This window comes from Chionomys nivalis, chromosome 8 (genome assembly GCF_950005125.1).
Source record: "Chionomys nivalis chromosome 8, mChiNiv1.1, whole genome shotgun sequence".
NCBI lineage: Eukaryota > Metazoa > Chordata > Mammalia > Rodentia > Cricetidae > Chionomys > Chionomys nivalis.
In genome coordinates, this window is record NC_080093.1 from 29,162,614 (window position 1) to 29,183,349 (window position 20,736).

General features: G+C 39.0%; 2 protein-coding genes across 6 annotated transcripts in view; one reads left to right on the plus strand and one right to left on the minus strand.

Annotated features, from left to right (window-relative positions):
- Positions 1–19,448, plus strand: part of Ermp1 (endoplasmic reticulum metallopeptidase 1) — a 46,654-nt gene extending 27,206 nt beyond the window's left edge. The window contains exons 12-16 of one of the 4 annotated variants that reach the window (XM_057779188.1): positions 642–844; positions 1,604–1,719; positions 6,089–6,252; positions 6,339–6,476; positions 19,318–19,448. In XM_057779188.1, coding sequence (XP_057635171.1) covers positions 642–844; positions 1,604–1,719; positions 6,089–6,252; positions 6,339–6,476; positions 19,318–19,356 — 660 coding nt within the window. In that variant the 3' untranslated portion in view covers positions 19,357–19,448. Of the gene's footprint in view, positions 1–641; positions 845–1,603; positions 1,720–6,088; positions 6,253–6,338; positions 10,650–19,317 lie in introns of those variants that run through there. The other 3 variants (XM_057779189.1, XM_057779190.1, XM_057779193.1) reach the window with 3 other exon arrangements.
- Positions 10,744–20,736, minus strand: part of Ric1 (RIC1 homolog, RAB6A GEF complex partner 1) — a 93,870-nt gene continuing 83,877 nt past the window's right edge. For both annotated transcript variants that reach the window (XM_057779187.1, XM_057779186.1), the window contains exons 20-26: positions 19,529–19,687; positions 19,308–19,444; positions 17,507–17,793; positions 16,589–16,780; positions 15,059–15,236; positions 14,725–14,913; positions 10,744–13,559 (exon numbers count right to left, since the gene is read on the minus strand). In XM_057779187.1, coding sequence (XP_057635170.1) covers positions 13,271–13,559; positions 14,725–14,913; positions 15,059–15,236; positions 16,589–16,780; positions 17,507–17,793; positions 19,308–19,444; positions 19,529–19,687 — 1,431 coding nt within the window. In that variant the 3' untranslated portion in view covers positions 10,744–13,270. The remainder of the gene's footprint in view (positions 13,560–14,724; positions 14,914–15,058; positions 15,237–16,588; positions 16,781–17,506; positions 17,794–19,307; positions 19,445–19,528; positions 19,688–20,736) is intronic.

A 20,736-nucleotide genomic window follows, 5' to 3' on the forward strand; every position in this document is an offset into this window, starting at 1 on the left:
TGTGGATTCCCTGGAGCTGGAGTTACAGGTTGTTTTGAGTCAGCTGATGTGGATGGGTTCTTGGAATTGAACCAGGGTCCTCTGGAAGAGCAGTATATGCTGTGACCACTACTAACCATCTCTCCAGACTGTTTTGTCTTTTGAGACAGACTCTTGCAGAATTGCCTAGACTTCCTTCAACTCCTGGCTCAAATGGTCCTCCACTTCAGCCTTCTGATTAAATGAGACCCCAAGCACACACACTGTCCCTGATCAGTTTTTTTGTAATCCCTCCCACCACTCCCAAAACAGGATTTCTCTGTGTAACAGCTCTGGTTTTCCTGGAACTTGGTCTATAGGCCAGGCTGGCCTTGAACTCAGAGATCTGCCTGGTCTGCCTCTCCTGGGATTAAAGGTTTGTGCAACCAGTGCCCAGCCAAGTTTTATATATAACTTAAATATACATTCAACTATATTTGTAATTTACAATAAAACATTCATTTACATATGTGTCATCTACTTTAAAAGAAAAAAGCTCACTAAGAGTGACCTAGTAATTACTGAGTTTCCTTTTTGTTTTCCGTTTCTAATCAATTCTGAACTGGGGTAGGAATGTGGGTGAGAAGCTAAAACAGTTTCCTTACTAGTCTTCTTCTTTTCAGCACATGAGTAGAACTTTTCATGACTTGGAAGGAAACGTAGTAAAAAGAGACTCTGGAATATGGATCAATGGGTTTGACTATACTGGAATATCTCACATAACACCTCACATTCCTGAGATCAATGATACAATCCGAGCTCACTGTGAGGAGGATGCCCCACTTTGTGGCTTCCCTTGGTATCTTCCAGTGCACTTTCTGGTCAGGTTGGTCATTACTTTTTGCTTAAGGTTGGGTATTAGTTCCCAAATTCGATCAATGTCTCAGGGCCCTTATTAATTGAACCTTATTTTTAACTCAGTCAAGTGTTTGCAATGCTTTACAAAGAACCAAAAAAATACATTTACAAAAAAATGCTTGTTTGTAATAAGACTACAAAATTTTCATTTCTTTAGTCAGATAATGGACTCAGCAGAATAGTTTTAAGAAGTCTTTCTTCAAGAAGCCTTAGTTAGAAAGGGTGACCCTCCCAATATGATACAAACAGTTACAGTTTCATCCTAGCTTGAGATGCTCTTAGAGTTGGCCTCTCAAGACTGCATCAGAGGAAACAGGATGGATAGTAGAATTGCATAGGTAATTTCTGTTCTTTTAAAAAGATGCACTTTATGTATGTTTCCCCTGCATTTATGCGCATTATGTATGCCTTGTGCCTTTGGAGGCCAGAAGAGAACACTGAATCTCTGGTTCTGGAGTTGCAGGTGGCTGTAAGGTGCCATGTTCATGCTGGGAACTGAACCTGGGTCCTCTGCAAGAGCAGCCTGGGCTTTTTAATTGTTTAGCCATCTCTCCAGCCCTTAACTTCCTTAGTGTTAAGTTCGGAAGGGTTGATTACACAGTGCAGGCATCAGGAGCTGGCCTCATTTACACATTCATTAGGTGTTTTCCATACCCCTTTGTGTATTCATTCTGAACTCCTGTCAGTTACAAAGGCCCCTTAAATATTAATGCTACCTTTCCATTAGGAAAAATTGGTATCTTCCGGCTCCAGAAATTTCTCCAAGAAATCCTCCTCGTTTCAGACTGGCATCTAAAGAGAAGACACCTTGGGGCTCTATGAAGCTGACTTTCGAGGCGGCAGGTGAGCCACCTTTCTTCTCGCCTCGCTTCCTGGGCTCTCCAGTTAGGTTCTTCTTTTGTCCTGCTTGTTTTAGCTTACTGTTATTTTTCTTCTCTCGTAAAGTGGAAGCTTGCCTTACCTCCTTAAATTGTTATTCCTAATATATACGTTCAGTGCTATAAAATTCCTTTTGAATACTGCTTATGCTCTTGGTTAAGGTTTCTTAAAATTTTTATACCTGTAACTTTTTACACCTGAGAACTTTTTATTTGGCTCTGGGGCTATAACATAGGTATACAAATTAGCAATTTACTGATAATAAATCAGAGAAATTTATTTTAAAAGTTCTTTGCTGTGCATATAATTTTACCAGTTACTAATAACAAAAGCAAGTTCGCACACTGGGGAGATGGATGTCCTCATTTATTTTTTACATGAAGAATTACATCTTGAGTACTTGATGTTGTAGAATTTAGAGCATCTTCTATAATTCCAAAAGTTGACTTTATAGTCATCAGTGCTAGGAGTGCCACTCCAAATAAATATGTAGTACAAATGGCAGAAGTATGGTTGCGGCCACTGCAGAAATTGTAATATTTTGTCCTAATCCGAAGACAAAATTCATTTAACAAGTCTTTATGAAACTTGTCAGGAACTCAAATAGCAAGCTTAAAAATTAAAGTCTTAAAAAATTCCAGTCTAAAGACAGTCAGGTTTGATAAGTTATATGCTGATAAATGAAGGTAAAAATATGTGTATGACTATATCACTATTAATGCTTCTGCAAAAGAAGAATATTTTGTACAGACAATATAAATACTAATTTACAACCTAATGAATATCAAATCTGAGCCAATGTGTTTCAGCCAGCATTTGGTTTCAGCTGCATCCACAGCACAAAGTCTTAAACTGTGTGTTCAGATCCAAGGCTGTGTTTAAGTCATGGAGTGAGTGCCTCATAGGTGAAGACTTCTATAAATACCTTGGATTCATTACATGTTTGTCTAATTAATTTTCTGTTGCTGTGCTAAGTAAGACATTATGACCAAGACAACCTGTAAAATAAAGCATTTAGTTTGGGGCTCATAGTTCCAGAGGGTCAGTCCATGACCGTCAGGAAGTAAAACAAGGTGACAGGCATGGTGTTGGAGCAGTAGCTGAGAGCTTATTCTTTGGTCTACGAGAATAAAGCAGAGATGTTCGTTAAGTAGGAATGGTGGGCTTTTGAGACCTCAGAGCCTGCCCCCAGTGACACACTTCCTAGTCCTTGCCAAGTAATTCTACCAACTGGGGACCAAGCATTCAACTATACAAGCCTATGGGGGCCATTCTCATTCAGACTATCACAATGTTTGATTTTTTCTGGTTGTTGCATATTCAGAAACCTTTTACTGTTACTAATTTTCCCTTGATTCCCACCCCCCCCCCCAACACACACGTACATTGAGTCATACAACCTGTAAGGTGCTGTGGACCATAGTTTATGAAGCTGGTGCTAGGGCCCACAGACTTTAAGTTGTGTTTTAGTGTTTAGTTCAAAATACTAAATCAAAACCCTTTCTGACACTTGGTACCAGAACTTCACCCTGGAAGGCAAGTGTTCTACCACTGAACTATATCCCAGCCCTTGAGACTTCTGTATTGACCCATTTGTTAACAGAAGTGTGTTCTTTAATTTCCAAATAATTCAGGATTTTCCAGCTTCTTTTATGACATCAGTTTGTTTAATCTCATTTTGAGCCAAGACATCATTGTTTGCATGGCTTCTATTATAAGCGTGCTAAGGTCTGCTGATGCTGAAGATGCAGTGCTGGGTCATGCTCCCCGTGAGCCGCTCCTGTTGAATGCACATACCCATGTTCAGGCTTTGCTGTTAGGTGCATATACTTTTAAGTATTTCTGTATCTCCTTATTGACTACTTTTTGATCTTATACAATTGCCTTTTTACCAGTACAATGAAAAACTTCCTTGCTCGAGTCAACAGTAGGTCCCCAAAGCTTTCTTTTGGTTAATGTGAATTAAAAGTTGTGTATTTTTCTATCAACATATATTTTTTATGCTGTCTACATATTAGGTAAATGCTCTATCACTGAGCTACATCTCCAGCACCTTCCATTTACTTTTAATCTATGTGTTTTCATATTTAAAGAGGATTTCTTACAGGTAGTACTTAGTTGGGTTTTATGACCCAGTTTAAATGGATTAATATTTTTGTCTTTGTTCATTTTGTCTTCCACTCTTTATGTCTTATGTAGTTTTCACTGAGCTATTAACTACTCCATTTTATAGGTTCCTTTCAAAAAAAAAAAAAAAGATTTGTTCTGGGCAGTGGTGTTTCACACCTTTAATCCCAGCACATGGGAAGCAGGTAGATCTCTGTGATGTGTATTCAAGGCCAGCCTGGTCTACATAGTGAGTTCCAGGACAGCCAGGGTTACACAGAGAAGCCCTGTTTTCAAAAACCAAACAAAATTTTGTATTTGCATGTGTGTGTCAATGTATGCCATACGTTTGCAGGCATTCAAAGAGGCCCGAAGGAGAGTGTTGGATCCCCAGGAATCGGCGTTAAAGGCTGTTGTGAACTAACATCTGTTCTCAGAAACGGGCAGCAAGTGTTAACTGCTAAGACATCTCTCTTAGCCCTGCTGTCATTTTTAGTAATTGCCCTAGAGTTTGAAATGTGTATCTACAACTAATTCAGTTTCAACAGCACTGTACTGCTTTGTGGGTGTGCCTTTAGTTTGTCTGAGACAGGGTCTTACCTGTAGCTCTGTCTTGCCTACTGCTGCTGGGGTTACAGGTGTGCCACCATACTTGACCAACTATTTATAAAATGTTATAACCCTTTCTTTCCCATTGTCATTATTCCGGGCATAAGCAATTTAGTCAGATACAAAGGCTAATTAAAAACTAGCTGGGGAGGCTGGAGATATGGCTCAGAGGTTAAGATCATTGCCTCCTCTTCCAAAGGTCCTGAGTTCAATTCCCAGCAACCACACAGTGGCTCACAACCATCTGTAATGGGGTCTAGTGCCCTCTTCTAGCCTGCAGACATACACACAGACAGAATATTGTATATATAATAAATAAATATTAAAAAAATACTAGCTGGGCATGGTTGTGCACACTTAATTCCAGTGGTTCAAGGCCAACCCGTTCTATAGATGGAACTTTAGGCTAGCTAAGTAAAATAGTGAGCAGCAGATGCTCTTAATGGCTGAACATTTTCTCCAACCCCAAATTAAACTTATCTTAATGGTTGCTGTGAACTTGCAATAAATCTGTGTTTAACCCCTTGGGAGTACATGAAGTTGGTCTCAAAAGCAACAGGTAAGTCCTGTAACACTTCTTTGCTTCTTAAGATGATTAGAGCTTATTTCCTTTAGGTTTATTTTGCCTTTATTTACTTTTTGGACAAGCTAGCTCATGGTCTTCCTGCCTCAGCCTCCTGAGGGATTATTGGAGTGTGCCACTTGGCGGTTGTGACTTTTTATTCCCCCTCGCCCCCCTTCTGAGACAGGGTTTCTGTGTGTAGTCTTGGCTGTTCTGTGCTCACTCTGTAGACCAGGCTGGCCCCAAACTCGAGATCTGCCTGTCTGTGCCTCCCGAGTGCTAGACTAAAAGCGTGTGCCACCATTGCCCACCCTGGTTATGACTTTTAAGGAGCCTTACTGAAAAATCTTTGTATTAGATACAGTTCATAGTCAGATACCCATTGACCCGAAGACTTGACATTTCCCTTTCCCATGTTCAGTCTTCCAGGATTTCCCTCACAGTGATGTCAGCTGATCTACGACATTTGATTGTCAGTTCTACCTGAAGAAAACTTAATGAAGTTCTGCTGCTTGCAGAATGACTTCAGACTTCTTAGCAGAGCATTTTGGGTCTTTGGAAGCCTCATAGGCATCTCAAGCTATTCTTCAATAAGCAAATCGGGATTATTTCCCTTTCTGATGAATTGTCCATTGTGGAAAAGTAATGACTAACTTTGTGTCAATCTGGCAATACTAAATAGTTCCTTGATATTTGGCCAAATTATCCTAGACTTTTCTGATAACATGTAAGTAGTGGATTTGAGTCAGGTTGATTAGTTACCACAATCTAAACACTGAGAGCCTTAAGGAACTAGCCACAGGCCAATTAGCTTTCAGGTCTTCTTCAGCTGCAGACTTTTCTGGGGGGTGGACTGGGGATTAGGTAAATTTCCTCAGTAGTTATTTTTCTCATTTAGATTTTTTCTGTTTTCTCATTACTTAACCTTGTTGCTAGATACCGACGTCTAAGCTGGTAAACCTCCTGCCTTGTGGAGAGTCCACCTAAAGTCACAGCACAGAGTAACCATGACAGTATGCTTGTCACTGCTGACTGATGGGAATGTTCCTCTTACAGGACCAAGCCATATGTCTTTCTATGTTCGAACCCACAAAGGATCAACACTCTCTCAGTGGTCTCTTGGCAACGGCACTCCAGTCACAAGCAGAGGAGGGGACTACTTTGTGTTTTACTCCCATGGACTCCAGGCCTCTGCCTGGCAATTCTGGATAGAAGTACAGGTGAGAATTTCCCAGGCTGCCAGATAGCAGTCAGCCACCTTGGAGTTCAGTGTGTTGACTTTAGTGAACTAACTGGCTTTCTCCAGCAGGTGTCAGAAGAACAGCCTGAAGGAATGGTCACGGTGGCCATTGCAGCCCACTATCTATCAGGGGAAGACAAGAGATCTTCTCAGCTCGATGCTCTGAAGGAGAAGTTCCCGGATTGGGTGTTTCCCTCTGCGTGGGTTTGTACCTACAGTCTCTTTGTGTTTTAATCGTGCGATGGACTTTGAATACGTGTCCCTTGGACATTCCATGGGACACTCTCTCCCATGTCACATGGATATTTGTCACTGAATTTTAATGAGCGTATGTTCAAAGAGCTTTTGGGTTAACACTCTTCCTGGCCATGTACCATATGGGTTAAACTTTGGGATAGTGATGCCTGGCCTTTTGTCACTTGAAATTCCAGTTTTCTGGCACTTAAGCACACGCGGATACTGCCATTCATACATGTCATTTATATGACTGTAAGGACTCACAACACACTTGAGTAGCTTTCCTCTGAGGAACAAGAAAGATGTACACCGTTAGACTACTGTTGATAGGTAAGTCCACTGCTATCAGCGGATGGCGGGGAAACTACCACTCACTGGGATAGTGGCTCTCCTTGCTTAAACTGCAGGCCACAGGAAATTGACTGTCATGAAGAAGGAAGCCCCACATGCTCTATTTCTTCAGGCAGCCATTAGGGTGATTTAGTGTGTGAAGTTTGAGCCCTGGAAGCCACTTGTGGATCATTTTCCCGAGGTAGCATTCATTGTCTGCTTTCTTCTCAGACATATCCCTTTCATTTAGGAAGAGAACATCTTTGAGCTACATTCCCTTCTCACAGCTCCTGGGCTATTCTATTCGCAAATGAGACCCAAACTACTTCTTCCCCAGAGCACTGAGTTGCTAGCATGGCTATTCTGAGGTCAAAGAGGAAGAGGGTGGGGTATTCTATGTAATATTTATTCTCTTTGTTTTATAGGCATCCTCTGTTATACAAGGTTAATCTTTTAGAACATAATTTTATTGCTACATTGGGTTTTCTGTTTTCTAGCAGGTGACTAAGTTCTTATAACTTGTTGTTAGTGAGACTGGCTGTCTGATGCTGAGGTTGTGGTTTACACAGGAATGAGAAAACTATACCTGTATCTGTTGGTGTTGAGATCCCGCAGGAAAGCAGCAGTAAGGTTTAAGGGTACTTTTTATTTTGAAGACAGAGATGTAGTTTGTAAGGCATGTCATAGCAGTGCCTCTTGTGGCTTCTCTAGGTTTCTGCGGTGACAGAAATGATGAAATGAACACTACAATTTGCTAGTTTCCTTTTTACATTAACAAGTGTAAAAAGACAAATTTGAGTTAGTCAACAAACATGGCCCAAAATATAATTGAAAGAAAAGCCATAGTAAAGCAAAAACAAAACAAAATATACTTGTTTAGGAACAGAAGGGTGTCCCTCAGAACCATCTGAATTCCAGCAAGAGCATAGTTAAGTGTACACTGCAGGAGAAAACTTTGTTACAGTTGCTTGTGTGATATGTCAGTTTCTAATCATGTTCCTTGTATGCCTGCTTAATCTCTAAGTCCTTAAAAACTATCTAGGCCCATGCAGATATGAGGGCTGCAGCTAGAGCTGAATGGTAATGTGCTGACTGTCACATGTATTCACACTGGACTGTGGGAGCCACTGTTTTTGCTGAACTTACAGAAATCATATCAGTGCTGCTTCAAGTGTCTTGCTCCTGCTATGGATGTATTATCTGTCAGGTAGTACTTAAGATTTGCAGAACCACAGCTGATGGAAACAAGTAATAGTACTAATAGCTTAATGTATTTCAAAATACAGGCTTCTGTTCTGTTCCTGGTTTAACTGAAACTGATTACTAGAAATTACAGGGAGAGGCGGGAAACATGCCGAGGAAGCATATAAAAACAAGGTGTTCTCGTATTTCTTTCCTGTTGGCAGGGTGCCATTGTCCTTTTTGGCATAATCATGGTTTTCCTTTTGCCTTTGGGTTATATCTCTATGCAAACAGTTTTTATTTTCTTTAACATTATGAAACTTGGTATTATACCCAGTAACAAGATGCTCAGTTTCAGGGCATGCTTAAAGGCCAGAGATGGCCAAGTATTTACATACAGTATCCATGGCTTTTAATAAGCACACTCTGTAGTTATCAGTAACTTCCCCTTTTAAAGATTATCTGATCATTTGAGTAATTCACTTCTAAAAAGATATTTTTAAAGTCTAAGTAATGCATTTTCCTCCTGATGCGTGTAAATATAAGCAGAAGAGGGAGGAGTATAAAGCATTGTGACGTCACAGTTCTCAGTATTTAAGAATGATCTAAGAAGTGTTTCCAATTTAGCAGCTGCATTAAATGTCTAGGATTCCCCCAAGGTTTTACCATGAAGAAGGTTGGACCACAAGAGTCTATGTAACTCAGGAAGCTACTGGAAGAATGTGTCTGGTCCATCTCTTTTCACTTCTTTGCTGAATTGTTGAGGGTTAATTGTTGCCTTACAATGTTACTGAAATAAACTTTTTAACATACTGGTTGGAAAAAATGGATCTTTTAAAACTGCTTTTATTATATTTCCACATTTAAGGCTATCTTATTTTTCTAGTCTTTTTACATAAGAAAAATATTTAAAAAGATCTACATGGCTTTAGCATAGCCGCTGTTTTAATAAGTGGTGTAAGGAAGGAATAACTTCAAATGGGAATGTTCACTTCACATGGAATCCTTTACCTGGAATGAAATGTTTCACAGAAACAAAAATAACCTCCTTAGCAAATGGTAAAATCCTGAGTATATTTATGCTTACATCCTCTCCACTGGGATAGGAAATCACAAAAGGATTATTAAAAAAAATTTAAACTGGGGGCTAGGGATAGGTTCCCTTGCAGCCTGTGGCCCATTCTCACCACCCAAGGGAAGGCCAGGACAGCCTCCAGGCTTCGTTTTCTGAGGAGATTCCTTCCCAGTAGTCCAATACAAAGTGAAACTACGATTTTTATTCTTCTACCTTAAGGGCCAGTAAAGATACAACACACGTATGTATGCCTCATTATGTTGAACTTTCAAAAACATACTTGATTGCAAAAATTGATAATTTGATCCAATTATCCCGACCAAGTAGGATTAGTGAAATGGACCATACTAACAAAATAAATGATGTTCTTCTCTGGCCAACCCAGAAGGATTTCTTCTACCTGGTAAATGTTATCAGTGAGAACCCAGAGCATCACACTTAATGATAAAAGACCGAAGACAAGATGTCCATCATTGCCCTTCCTACTTTAAACATCATTCTGGTGGTTCTGGCCAGGACAATCTGGCAGGAAAGACAAAAACATTTAGATCCCAAGTGCAGAGTTAAAATTATATCTGGCTGCAAATGACATGACTGTCTATATAGAAAATAACATCCAAAGATGAAATTAAGCATTCCATTTATGGGAGTACCAAAACTGAAACAGAACAGAAAACAAACTATAAGATACTGCTGAAGGAAATCAAAGGCCTAAAATGAAAGATACGTTCATGCACCGGGGAGCACTGGGAAAGGACTGCATTCTCGAGATTTGTTTTACACATCGTATACACTTCCTATGCAATTCCCACTTTGGGTGTACACACACTAAAAAGATGGTCTTAAATTCATATGGAACCACAAGATTCCTGGTATAACTAAAATAGTATATTTAAATGTAGTGCCTGTTCTTCTAAAACTTCCTATAAAGAACAAGACTTGTCCAGTGTCCTGCTACCATAAACACAGATCATTGTAACAGATGTTAAGCCCCAGCTACACAGGATAAAAGTTATGAGTTCAGTACAATAAGAAATAGGTATAACAGTGTGATGTTAGAAACTGTTTAGGTCTGTATTTTAGATTTTGTTCTTTTTGGACCTCAGTTGAAGGCAAAGCAGGGTAAGGGAGAATTGCTATGAATATTTATAGTGTTACAATCTAAAGTTGAAAACCCAAACTGTAACCTTTAAATGGATAGTAAACATATCTACACAACAGCTTTATTCAGCTTAAAAAAAAAAGTAAACAGATACAAAGAATTTTGAAAACATAACGCCAAGGTAATAAATACCCACATACTAAATAATTCTGTTTATGAAATGTCTGAAATAAGGAAATTCACAAAGCATATTTAAGGGACATGGGAAACCATGATAATCATTTTCAATTTACCTAGTTTCCTGTACACTTCTGTTGGTTTGGTGATCACATGGTGTTCACTATATTTGAACTTGTACACCAATGTTATGAATAGTTCAATATTCTATCATCAGTCATTTGGATATTTCCACTGTGTATCTACATATAAATATTTTAAATACATTTGTATTTCATTCAGGAGAGATAAGTGGTGACACTGTAAAGTAATATTTTTTGTGGCATTTAACACCCTTTTTGCTGTTAACCTGAGATAAGTAAACAAAAGCTCGTATAATAGTTTTATTATCCTTTACCACGGGGAGTGGGGGAATACACATTACAGAAACAGCAGCAACTTTAATTATAAGCAAAGGTTGTTTTTATCCCCAAATGATTTGTTTTGGTATCAGCAAGAAATTTAACCATATATATTAACTTTCAAATATTTATGCTGAATATTTAAGTTCATTAAAGATATGGCTTATACAGTTGATATATTTTGACCCAAACAATACAGCAAAACAAAAAGTTTAAAGTATTTTAAAGTATATAACCAAAGAGTAATTTTCTCAAGCTTGCCAAATTTCTTGCCTCGGTGTTTCCTAGTTCTACGAGTTAGACTCTGTATTTTCTTGTAGAGTCACCCCCAGGAGAACTAGTAACTAACCCAGACCCTGCCTTTTAGACTGTGAGGTGGTAAGATGAGTGGGCACAGCAGCACACAACTCGAAAATCCTAGCAGCTGGAGCAGCTGAGAAGTTTCAAACAGGTGTGTAGCTTGGGCAAGGCTCTGCCTCAAAAGGGAGGGGGGTTGGGATGTGACTTACTACTGGAACATTTGGTTAGGGTCTAGGCTCATCTCTAACACTGCCCCACCACCAAAAAAGGTGAGTTTAACTCAGCAGCAGCCATTTAAGACATCTGAAGAGACCACAGATACTTATGACAGTAAATTGTTTTTATTAACTAAATAAAATTTCTGGTCACACTAGAAATACAAAGAAATGCTAGCTCTTCTCCCTGGTGGAGTGGGACAGAAGACATTTCAGCTGTTTGTTTTTTTTTTAATTTTATTATTTATTTATTTACTTATTTATTTTTGCTGCGCTGCATGTACTTACATAGGAAACTTTATTCTGTATTTTAAAATTCAGAACAAGGTGGTGGTTTGAGACGATTTAAATAAAGTAGCACCAGAAGGACCAGGTAACAAGAGTCACATATTTAACCCATTCAGGAGTTTTATTATGTGAAATTATTGCACTTCTAATGTAGAAAGGAAATAACAGTAAATTACCAAATTCAATAATTTTAAATAGTTGGTGAAATTTGAAGTAATTTCAAAATAATTTTGAGATTCCCTCTAAAGAATGTTGCCTAAGAGGACTAAATATATCTCTTTAAAAAACAGAACAGAGGGCTGAACTTTATTCCTAAGCTATATCTGCACTATAAGAGGCTGTTTTACATAGTGGTACGAATTTGGTCCACATCAAATACATTGTGTTATAAAAATAAACAATATTTCATAAAAAATAACGTGGCATTCCTTGTTCAAATTGCACAGTACAAATAAGCTATCTAAATTAATACTGTTATTAATTAGAATTACATATGGTGGGTATGTATTTAGTTTGAAGCAACTGAATATGTAGTTCTGCTTCCATAATGTATGAAAACTAAAATTTAAGTCATGTCTAGAAATACATAAAATATTTTTCAACTTTACAATGAAGAATTTACAAACCAATTTTTAGTAGCTGATAATACAGGATCCCACAGTCTATTTACATAAAAGCCCATTTTTACTCAATTTACAAAAGCAATAAATAAGAAACTACATTAATTTGCACAAAACCTCTTCCACTTCATGATCAGTGGGATTACCGCTACTTTACAGCTGAGCCAAGAACCCTGCCTCTATGAAGACTTCTCATTTTGGAAAGAACAAATCTTGTCTTTATTCCAAGAGTGAGAATAGTTATGCAGAATCCAGCATAAAACCTTACAGATTATAATACATGCCTTAAAAATATGGACAATGCCTTTGCATCTATTTACATAAGAATATTCACAAAAAGATACAGTTCTTTAATACAAAAATTTAGTGGTGTCAGCATAATTGACAAGAACCCCTCACCCTCTGTCCACACTGATCTAGTAGGAATTAAGCTTGCTCAACCAGGCACATTAACTCACAGGTATAGCTTCCATCAGTTCGGGACTGCTACAGAACAGAGTACTAAATCCAAAGGATCCCTGTCCACTGAATCATACTATGCAAGGTTAGCGTCTCCTCAGAGGACCAGCTGGAGTCCATGACTCTATTCAAGGAAGCAAACAAGTAGCTCAGGTACCTGATGAGCTACAGCAAGCACCTTAGCATTCATTTAAAAGAAAGTTAAAAACAACCCACGCCACAAAAAAACAAAAAAAACCAGCTTAGACATACACTGAACCAGAAAATATATAAGCTATAAGTAGTGAAAAAGCTCACCTGGGGCAAAATAATCCCTATTCATTAACAACTACCAATCTGTTGTGAATAAAACCAAAATATTCTACATGTACATCTATATTATGCTCAATACTTTCTAGTACAGCTTACATTTTTCTTATGAAAGATGCTTTGATAGCACATTTTATGGAGTCCAAGAGATTGAGAGGAAGAGTTCATTAAGATATAATAATACTTTATGAAAGAGTTTTTGACCCTTGTTCTTTTACCTGTGAAATCATTCAGCCAGGTCACTGTGTGCTCAGTTGCACGCTGCTTGATTAATACTGCCTCTTGTGATGTTACTTGCTGTTGTCAGGACACAGAACAGTCATAAGCTCCGTCCTGAAGTGGCTCCTCCTCATCTGCTTGTGTTGTGTCCTCTTCTTTCCGGCTAACCACACTGTTACTCCCAGTCTCACTCTGAGAGATGCTTGCACGGCTGGAAGAGCCCCTGCTCTCCTCTGCTCTGGGGCTGGTCTGTTCAGGAGTCTTACCCATTGTTACTGGCTGGAAGGTGTCAGGCTGGACTTGCTCTTCTGTTATTTCACTGAGCTTCTGCAGTTGTGGCTTAATGATGTTTAAAAATGGCTTATATCCAGGGCTGTGTAAAGGGGGAAGAATTAGTTGTCATCTGCTGTAATTCAAAAGACTTGCTAGAGGGGCTGGGGAGATAGCTCAGTCACTAAAGTGCTTGTGCAGGTGTGAGGTCTTGAGTTCAATCCCTAGGGACCCACATAAAAGCTGGTGTGCTGGTGCTATGAAGGCAGAGAGGGTTTCTGGAGGCATGCTGGACAGCCAGCCTAGCCAAATCAGTGAGCCCCAGATCCCAGTGAAGAGACCCTATCTCAAAAAACAAGGTGAATAGCTCGTGTGCAATGGCACCTGCAGCTGACCATATACACAAGTACAATAGCATACACACATGCACAACTTGGTTAGATGTTTAGATAAACTCCTAGTAGACATTAGTATAGTAAAACAGGTGATGGAGAGAAGACTCTTGAGCATCCTTCTCAGAACAGAGGTACCTGGCTCAAGGTGAGTCTTAAATTTCTTAGCAGTGAGGGCAAGGACTGATATTTCAAAATAGCATTGCAATAAGAAACAAGGAATAATAGATTTTAGATTCAAAGGGATCACTGGAAAGTATCTAACTTAAATACATTTGGTAAGTAGGGAAAAAGTAAGGGAAGTAACAGCTTCAAATCTATACATGACTACTGACAAGGACAGTCCTCTCAATTACCACCCACTACTTCTGATTGGGAAATGCTAGTAGCTACCATGAAGTGGTGAAATTTATATAGACTACATAACCTGTCTTTGTGTATATGTTATGCTATTCTAACCACAGAACTACCAATCTAAGTTTGTCTCATTCTTAGATCACTTGTACGACATCAATCTTAAGTCAGCATATGTTTCCACATTATAACTAACCGAAACTATAAACTATTCAGTAAACAGTACCCATTCAAGTGGCTGAGTACACAATGGTTAGAGAAAATTACTTTAAAATATAAAAATGAAAACCTCCAAAATGAATGAGTTATAAGTTTATTGGGGAGGGGGAGAGCAGAATAGGGTATCATGTACCTGAAAGTTGCTATTTAGACCAGGTTTACCTCAAACTCAAATCTGCCTGCCTCTGCCTCCCAAGTGCTGGGATTTATAGCATGTGCTACCAACACCTTACCACTGTAACAATCGTAGTGTGAAGTCCCTATTCACCACGCATTACCGAGTGTATGGAAGCCAGCACTTACCAGTCAGTAGCGGCCCATCGCTCCACAGCATGCAGCCCTGTTTTTATGTTCTGTAGCATCTCTCCATCCATCTCTGAAGACTGGGCAATACTCAGAATCTGACTGACGACTGAGGATTCTCTGAGAATCAGGCCGATGACAACACACCAATCCAGACATCCTGCCTCCATGAAAATGTGGAGCAAATAACTATATATAAAAGAACAACAGTGATTTGTGTGAGAGGCCTGCTGACACACAAAGGGCGGTAAGTACTTAGAAAGTAGCTCCAGTTTCTACTGCACACAGAAACCTGGCTAGGCTTTTTGTGTTTTCAACAGTCTGAGAAACTCACCGAAGCTGAACTTGAGATTTATGAGGGCCTTTACTTGCTAACTCCATGGAGATGTGTTCCAACTCGGACTGAGTCAGACTGAGTGTGGAGAAGTTTTCATCCACCACCGTCCAGTCTCCATCCACCATGGAGCTGCTTTCAGTCAAGTCTGTGGCTGAACCAATGCTGCATTCATCGCCTGATGAGGAAATTTCAGAAGTTATAAATGAGCTTTTCATTTCATAAATGAGTATTTTCCTTTCATTATATTAGTTATTTCCAAAAATACCGATCTCTCCTCAAGATATCACAATGAAAATGTTCAATCTATTACTAAAACAGCCATTATATGAACAACATATATATTTTAAGAACTAGCAGGGCAATAAAAAGAAATTATATGCCTTAAAATGGGAAAACATTCTAATTTTATAATTAAAAGTAATAGTGGTTAGAAGACATAGGCTTCACTAATAGTGATGACAAAATGGTAGCCCAATACTAGGTAAATACCTGCCATGAAGAAAACAGGAAAAAATTGATCTGGGCTTGGAGAGTAGTGTGTAGTTTCAACTACTCGGGTGACTGAGACAGGAGGATCTTAAGTGCAAGGGAAGCAGGAAAACTTAGTGAGACCCTGTCTCAAGTTTAAAAATATAATAATAATAATAATAATAATAAAAAGAGGGGCAGGCTTGAGGTGTAGTTCAGTGATGCATGCTTGCTTAGCATTCAGGAGGGCCCAATTAGATGCCAACTATTGGCTTTCCCCTCCTCTACAAAAGAAAGTAAGAAAAATAAACCCAAATGCTACTGAAGCTTTTATATTTTATAACCCCATATCAACACAAATTGCTTCAAAATATCTTCTGCTTGTATTTAACCATTATTGTATAGCAGAAATTGGTATAATGTTTAATATTTTTATAAAATGGTCACATAATATTTCAGACTTTGAAAGCCAAGAGGTAAAATGAAAACTATAAAAATGAAAAAGAATTTTTCATAAATGTTATTAATAAAATAAAAACTAGTGATGGAAAGTACATTTTTAATGGAAAATTCCTTATATGATGATGATACTTTATTACCTGGAACCAAAGACAATATTTCCTTATCAAAATTAATAGCAAAGGGTCAGCAAGATAGCTCAGAAGTCACTTGCCACCAGATGATACTAGCCTGACAGATACCCAGAGTTTGGTCTCAGAAACTCACAAAAAGATGGAAGGACAGAACTAATTACACAAAGTTGTCCTGACTTCTACATGTGTATTCTTCCACACATGTGACAGATACACATACACAATAAATATAAATTAAAAAACTTGACTGCAAAGATTTACTTAGTGCCGCCCTATATCCCATACATCTACACTAAATATGGTAAAGCACTGTTGAAGTCAATTTGCCATCATCAACCTATACAGGGAGATGTTTGATGGCTAGTTCTTCGGGATACTGACAGAAGTATGAAATGCTATGGCACACGATCTTTTCCCAAACAAAACTCAAGAAGAGCTACAGCTTGTTCTTTTATTAGATAAATACCTTTATTAGATAATGGTGACAGGAAAGCATCTTGCATTTGTGGTCCAGGGGATGTGGCTATGTCTGTGTCCCGATGGGTGGGGCCGATGTTGCTGAGCCAGCTCTGACTTCGTTGGATGTTAGAGATGCCAGCATCCATCTCAGGGGCTACGAAAGGGTCAGCTGACTGAGACTTTAACAGCTGCTCTCCCACTGCATGGTAAGTCCAGAAGCAAAAAAAAAAAAAAAAAAAAAAAAAAAAGTGTATTGTCATTGCCAAAACAATCAGTTCAAAGCCAATCACCATCATATATGGTATCATTTATTCAAAACTAGGGATGGAAGAGACTATCTCTGAGCCACTGTATGTTTCTTATTGTACCTAGACCACTTACTGTCTTGATCTAAGTGACTTGCCTTGTTTCTTAAGATAACCCAAAGTTTCCAAACACCATGATAAAAGGGTATTGTTTAAATAATTGGAAATATCTGAATTTATAAACTTTGTTTTTTTTTACTCAAACATTTTCCTCTCCGAGTTCAGAAAATGGCACGTGTCAAAGACAAAATTTATCATCACCTGGGATGTGCTCTGTTAGGTCATCACAGCTGAGCTTATTTGAGGATCATGACTGACTCATTCTAGATTCTTTGCTACAATAAGGTAAATACAGGAACTTCTACATTCAATTCTCAACCTGCTCATAGTTTAGTAATGGTTAGATTTGAGTTAAACTTCAAGCCCAAAAGACTTAAGAGATAATAGTTTCTACCTTTGGCCAGATGGTGGATGTTCCAACTAATGTCCAAAAAAAAAAAAAAAATTGGCTTTTATTTGCTTTTAAATTTGGAATGAAGAGTTCCTTGAACGTCTACCAATGGTCCAATGGTATCTAAAATAAAACACAACTTTTGAACACTGTCAGCAGTCCACGTTACCTGTTCGGCACTTTCCATTTTTGAAAGGGGAACTGAGAGAAGAGGCTGGGATAATGGGAAGTGGCCACAGGAAATCCTTGTGAAGTCTCTTCAACGCTACTACAAAGTTGTCTACACGGGCAGCTCGAGTACGTTCTTTGCAAAGCCAACTGATTAGTTCAAAGCCTAGCTGGGCTGCAAAGCAGCCAAGGTCCTTTAAGCGCACATCTTCTAAGAGTCGCCGAGCATGTCTCCACAGCATCATGTCAATATACATGTTCTCAGCACAGTCACTGTCTCTGCTCCATCTGGAAGACACAGAAGGAAGCTAAAGAACAGCTTTACTGAAGAACTCCACACACTTTCACGTAGCATTAAATAAAGTTGAAAAGGAAGCAAGAGATTCAATATCTAATTGTGACTGAACAGGAAGAAAAAGCTTCAGGGCTTCTCTATTATCATACCACCACAACCTGTTAAACACAAGGCACAGAGTCACCTTTTTGTTTTTAATTTTGAGTCAGGCTCTTTCTGTATAGTCCCAGAATTCACTAAACAGACCAGGCTAGCCTTGAACTCATGGATATCATCCTGTCTCTGCCTCCCAAGTATTGGGACTAAAGGTGTACACCACCATGTCAGGCAAAGTTACTTCTTAAGACCAATCTGTGGAATTGAATATATGAAATAAGAATAAATAGGAGATAAACAAAAGCCAGTCCAGGAAGAGGTGGTGTATAATTGGAGGGGGAGAAGAAGAGCAAACAAACAATGCACTTGTTAAAAATATTAATGAAAAAGAGGGGAAAACGTAAAAGAAAACCTCTCTAGTTGAGTTGTATAGATAAGAAAACAAAACTTATAAAAGTTAATAATGATATAGTTTCTCATCACTCATAGCTATGGTAACTGAGTAGTGGGCTGGAAGTGAGAAGCAGGGTATGGAGCAGTAAAGAGCCTGGCGTTGGGAGCAGAACTTCTCACGTTTAGTTTTCACTTGGCTTTCCTTTAGTCGTGTAAACATTATCAATTATTTTTTTGAGCCTCTATTTTTTTTACCTGCACATTGAGTAACAATCCTGCTTAGTTTTAAGGACTAAGACCTAAACATGCAAACAGGCCTAGTAATAGTGCTTGGCATTTGAGCTCTTGGTAATGTATTAACCAAAATTTTTAAGTTGAATGTGTGTCTGGCAACCGTTGATACTCCTCTCCACAGCTGTGTTTTATAGTATGTTTGTATTGGGGGAGAAGTTTTAAAGAATAGTGACAGAATAAAAAGTAAAATACCATCAAATATGCAGACTCTTGATATGTGCCCAGAATTGCAATGAAAATACAAGTAACATGAAAGAAACAACTAGGAAAGAAAAGTTGTAAGGGCCAAGAACAGGGAACACAGAAGCAATGCAAGGACTTCATGAGCCAGAGGAAATCCCAGTCACCTATCACCATCGCTGTAAGTCCACAGCCACACCACCAGAGGCCATTTTCTATGCAATTGAAAGATGTAGTCTTTGGTTTTCGGAACGCACCAGGCAGGCCTTCAGTTCTCCCAATACCTAAGGTTTTGTTCTGGTTCTCTGTCCTCAGAAGTAATTTATGTTAATTACATTTAGAACAAGTACATCTAGATCTACCTTAGTATAATGGCATAAAACTTACACAGAGCACAGGAATGAACTTAACAGGAAAGAAAAAGAAAAGAAGCCATCTCTAAGTCTTTTGCAAATGAAAAAGATTTGCAACTGAATTAAGTATTCTCTTAAGACTTAATTATAAAAATGCCTTGAAATGCAATGTGACTTGCTCTTTATTATACCTTTTTCCAGAAGGACCGGATGGCATACTTAGTGTTTTCTGTAAGCTGAATTTACCAGGAGGAACATTTTCAGCTGACTGGGATAAACTGATGCTCCGATTCCTGAAGAACTCAAATCCACCACTTGAACTGGGCTCCTGTAGTTATAGCAGGCAGTAGTTTTAGTCAAAGATGCCATGTAGTTGGATGTCCTAGAGAAGCTGTACAATTCCACAACTAACCTGAGCCGTAGGCGTGGATGGAGGTGTCTCAGATTCTCCAGAACCAATGGCTTTCAGAAATCGAATCATGTGTCGACACAAGTCCCATTTGCCTTGCTCCAGTGCTGTGTTGAACAGAAGGGTGGCATGCTGCCTACTTACTGCAGGGACTTCCATGTTCTACAAAAAACCACCAAGGAAGACAACAATCGATTTATATGATACAATTTGGAAGATAGAGCAATTCTTTTCTTGACACTTCCCTCAGCCCAAGGAAATAGCTGGCTGGAGGCAATTTAATTGTAAGATTAAAAGGAACATTTAAAAGTACCATATGGGGAAAGTGAAGCAGGGGCTCCTACTAGGACTCACTGCACTGTTACAGGTTAGAGGAACAATGCATACCTCACACCCATCATGCCTTTCTCTTTGTAAAAAGTTACATCATTCTCATTTTACAGGATAAGTAGACAAAGTTATCCAAATTGTTTAAGGTCAATAGAAAAGCAAGATAAATCTAGTATTGCCTGACTCCAAAACACTTGGCCTTTCTCGTATAGTGTTTTGTCACCAAACATGCTTGCCTCAAGCAGGACCAGGCAGCACTACTACAAACTGAACATTCCCAGCACTTCTGGCACAACCTAGCACCCTGCCTGCGCTCACTGAAAGCTGCCTAGCCTCTTTCCCATCAACCCAGGCAGTCTGTAGGAGGGCTGGGAAGAACAACAAGGGTCAGCAAAAGGAAAACACAGCTACACTGACTTTCTTTATGATACTACTGCTTTGTTCCATTATGACTAACTAGCCAAATGAATCCCAGAAGCTAAAGCCACGAGCCTCTCCTTGAGTATCTCCTCCGGTTTCAGTTAGTTGTCATGAAGCAATGATATGGTAAGAAATTTGCTTCAGTCTGAGATTCAAACTGGCTTTACGGTTAGCTTTTTGTACAAATGAAAGAACTTTATGTAGCCTTTGAAATCCATCAGATTTACAGTAGTAACAAAGTTTCTAGGCTTTTTAACAAATATATAATAAAACATTTTCGGGGCCGATCTATTGGGAGCTCACCAAGGCCAGCTGGACTGCGACTGAAAAAGCATGGGATAAAACCGGACTCTCTGAACATGGCGGACAATGAGAGCTGACGAGAGGCCAAGGACAATGGCACGGGGTTTTGATCCTACTTCATGTTCTGGCTTTGTGGGAGCCTAGACGGTTTGGATGGT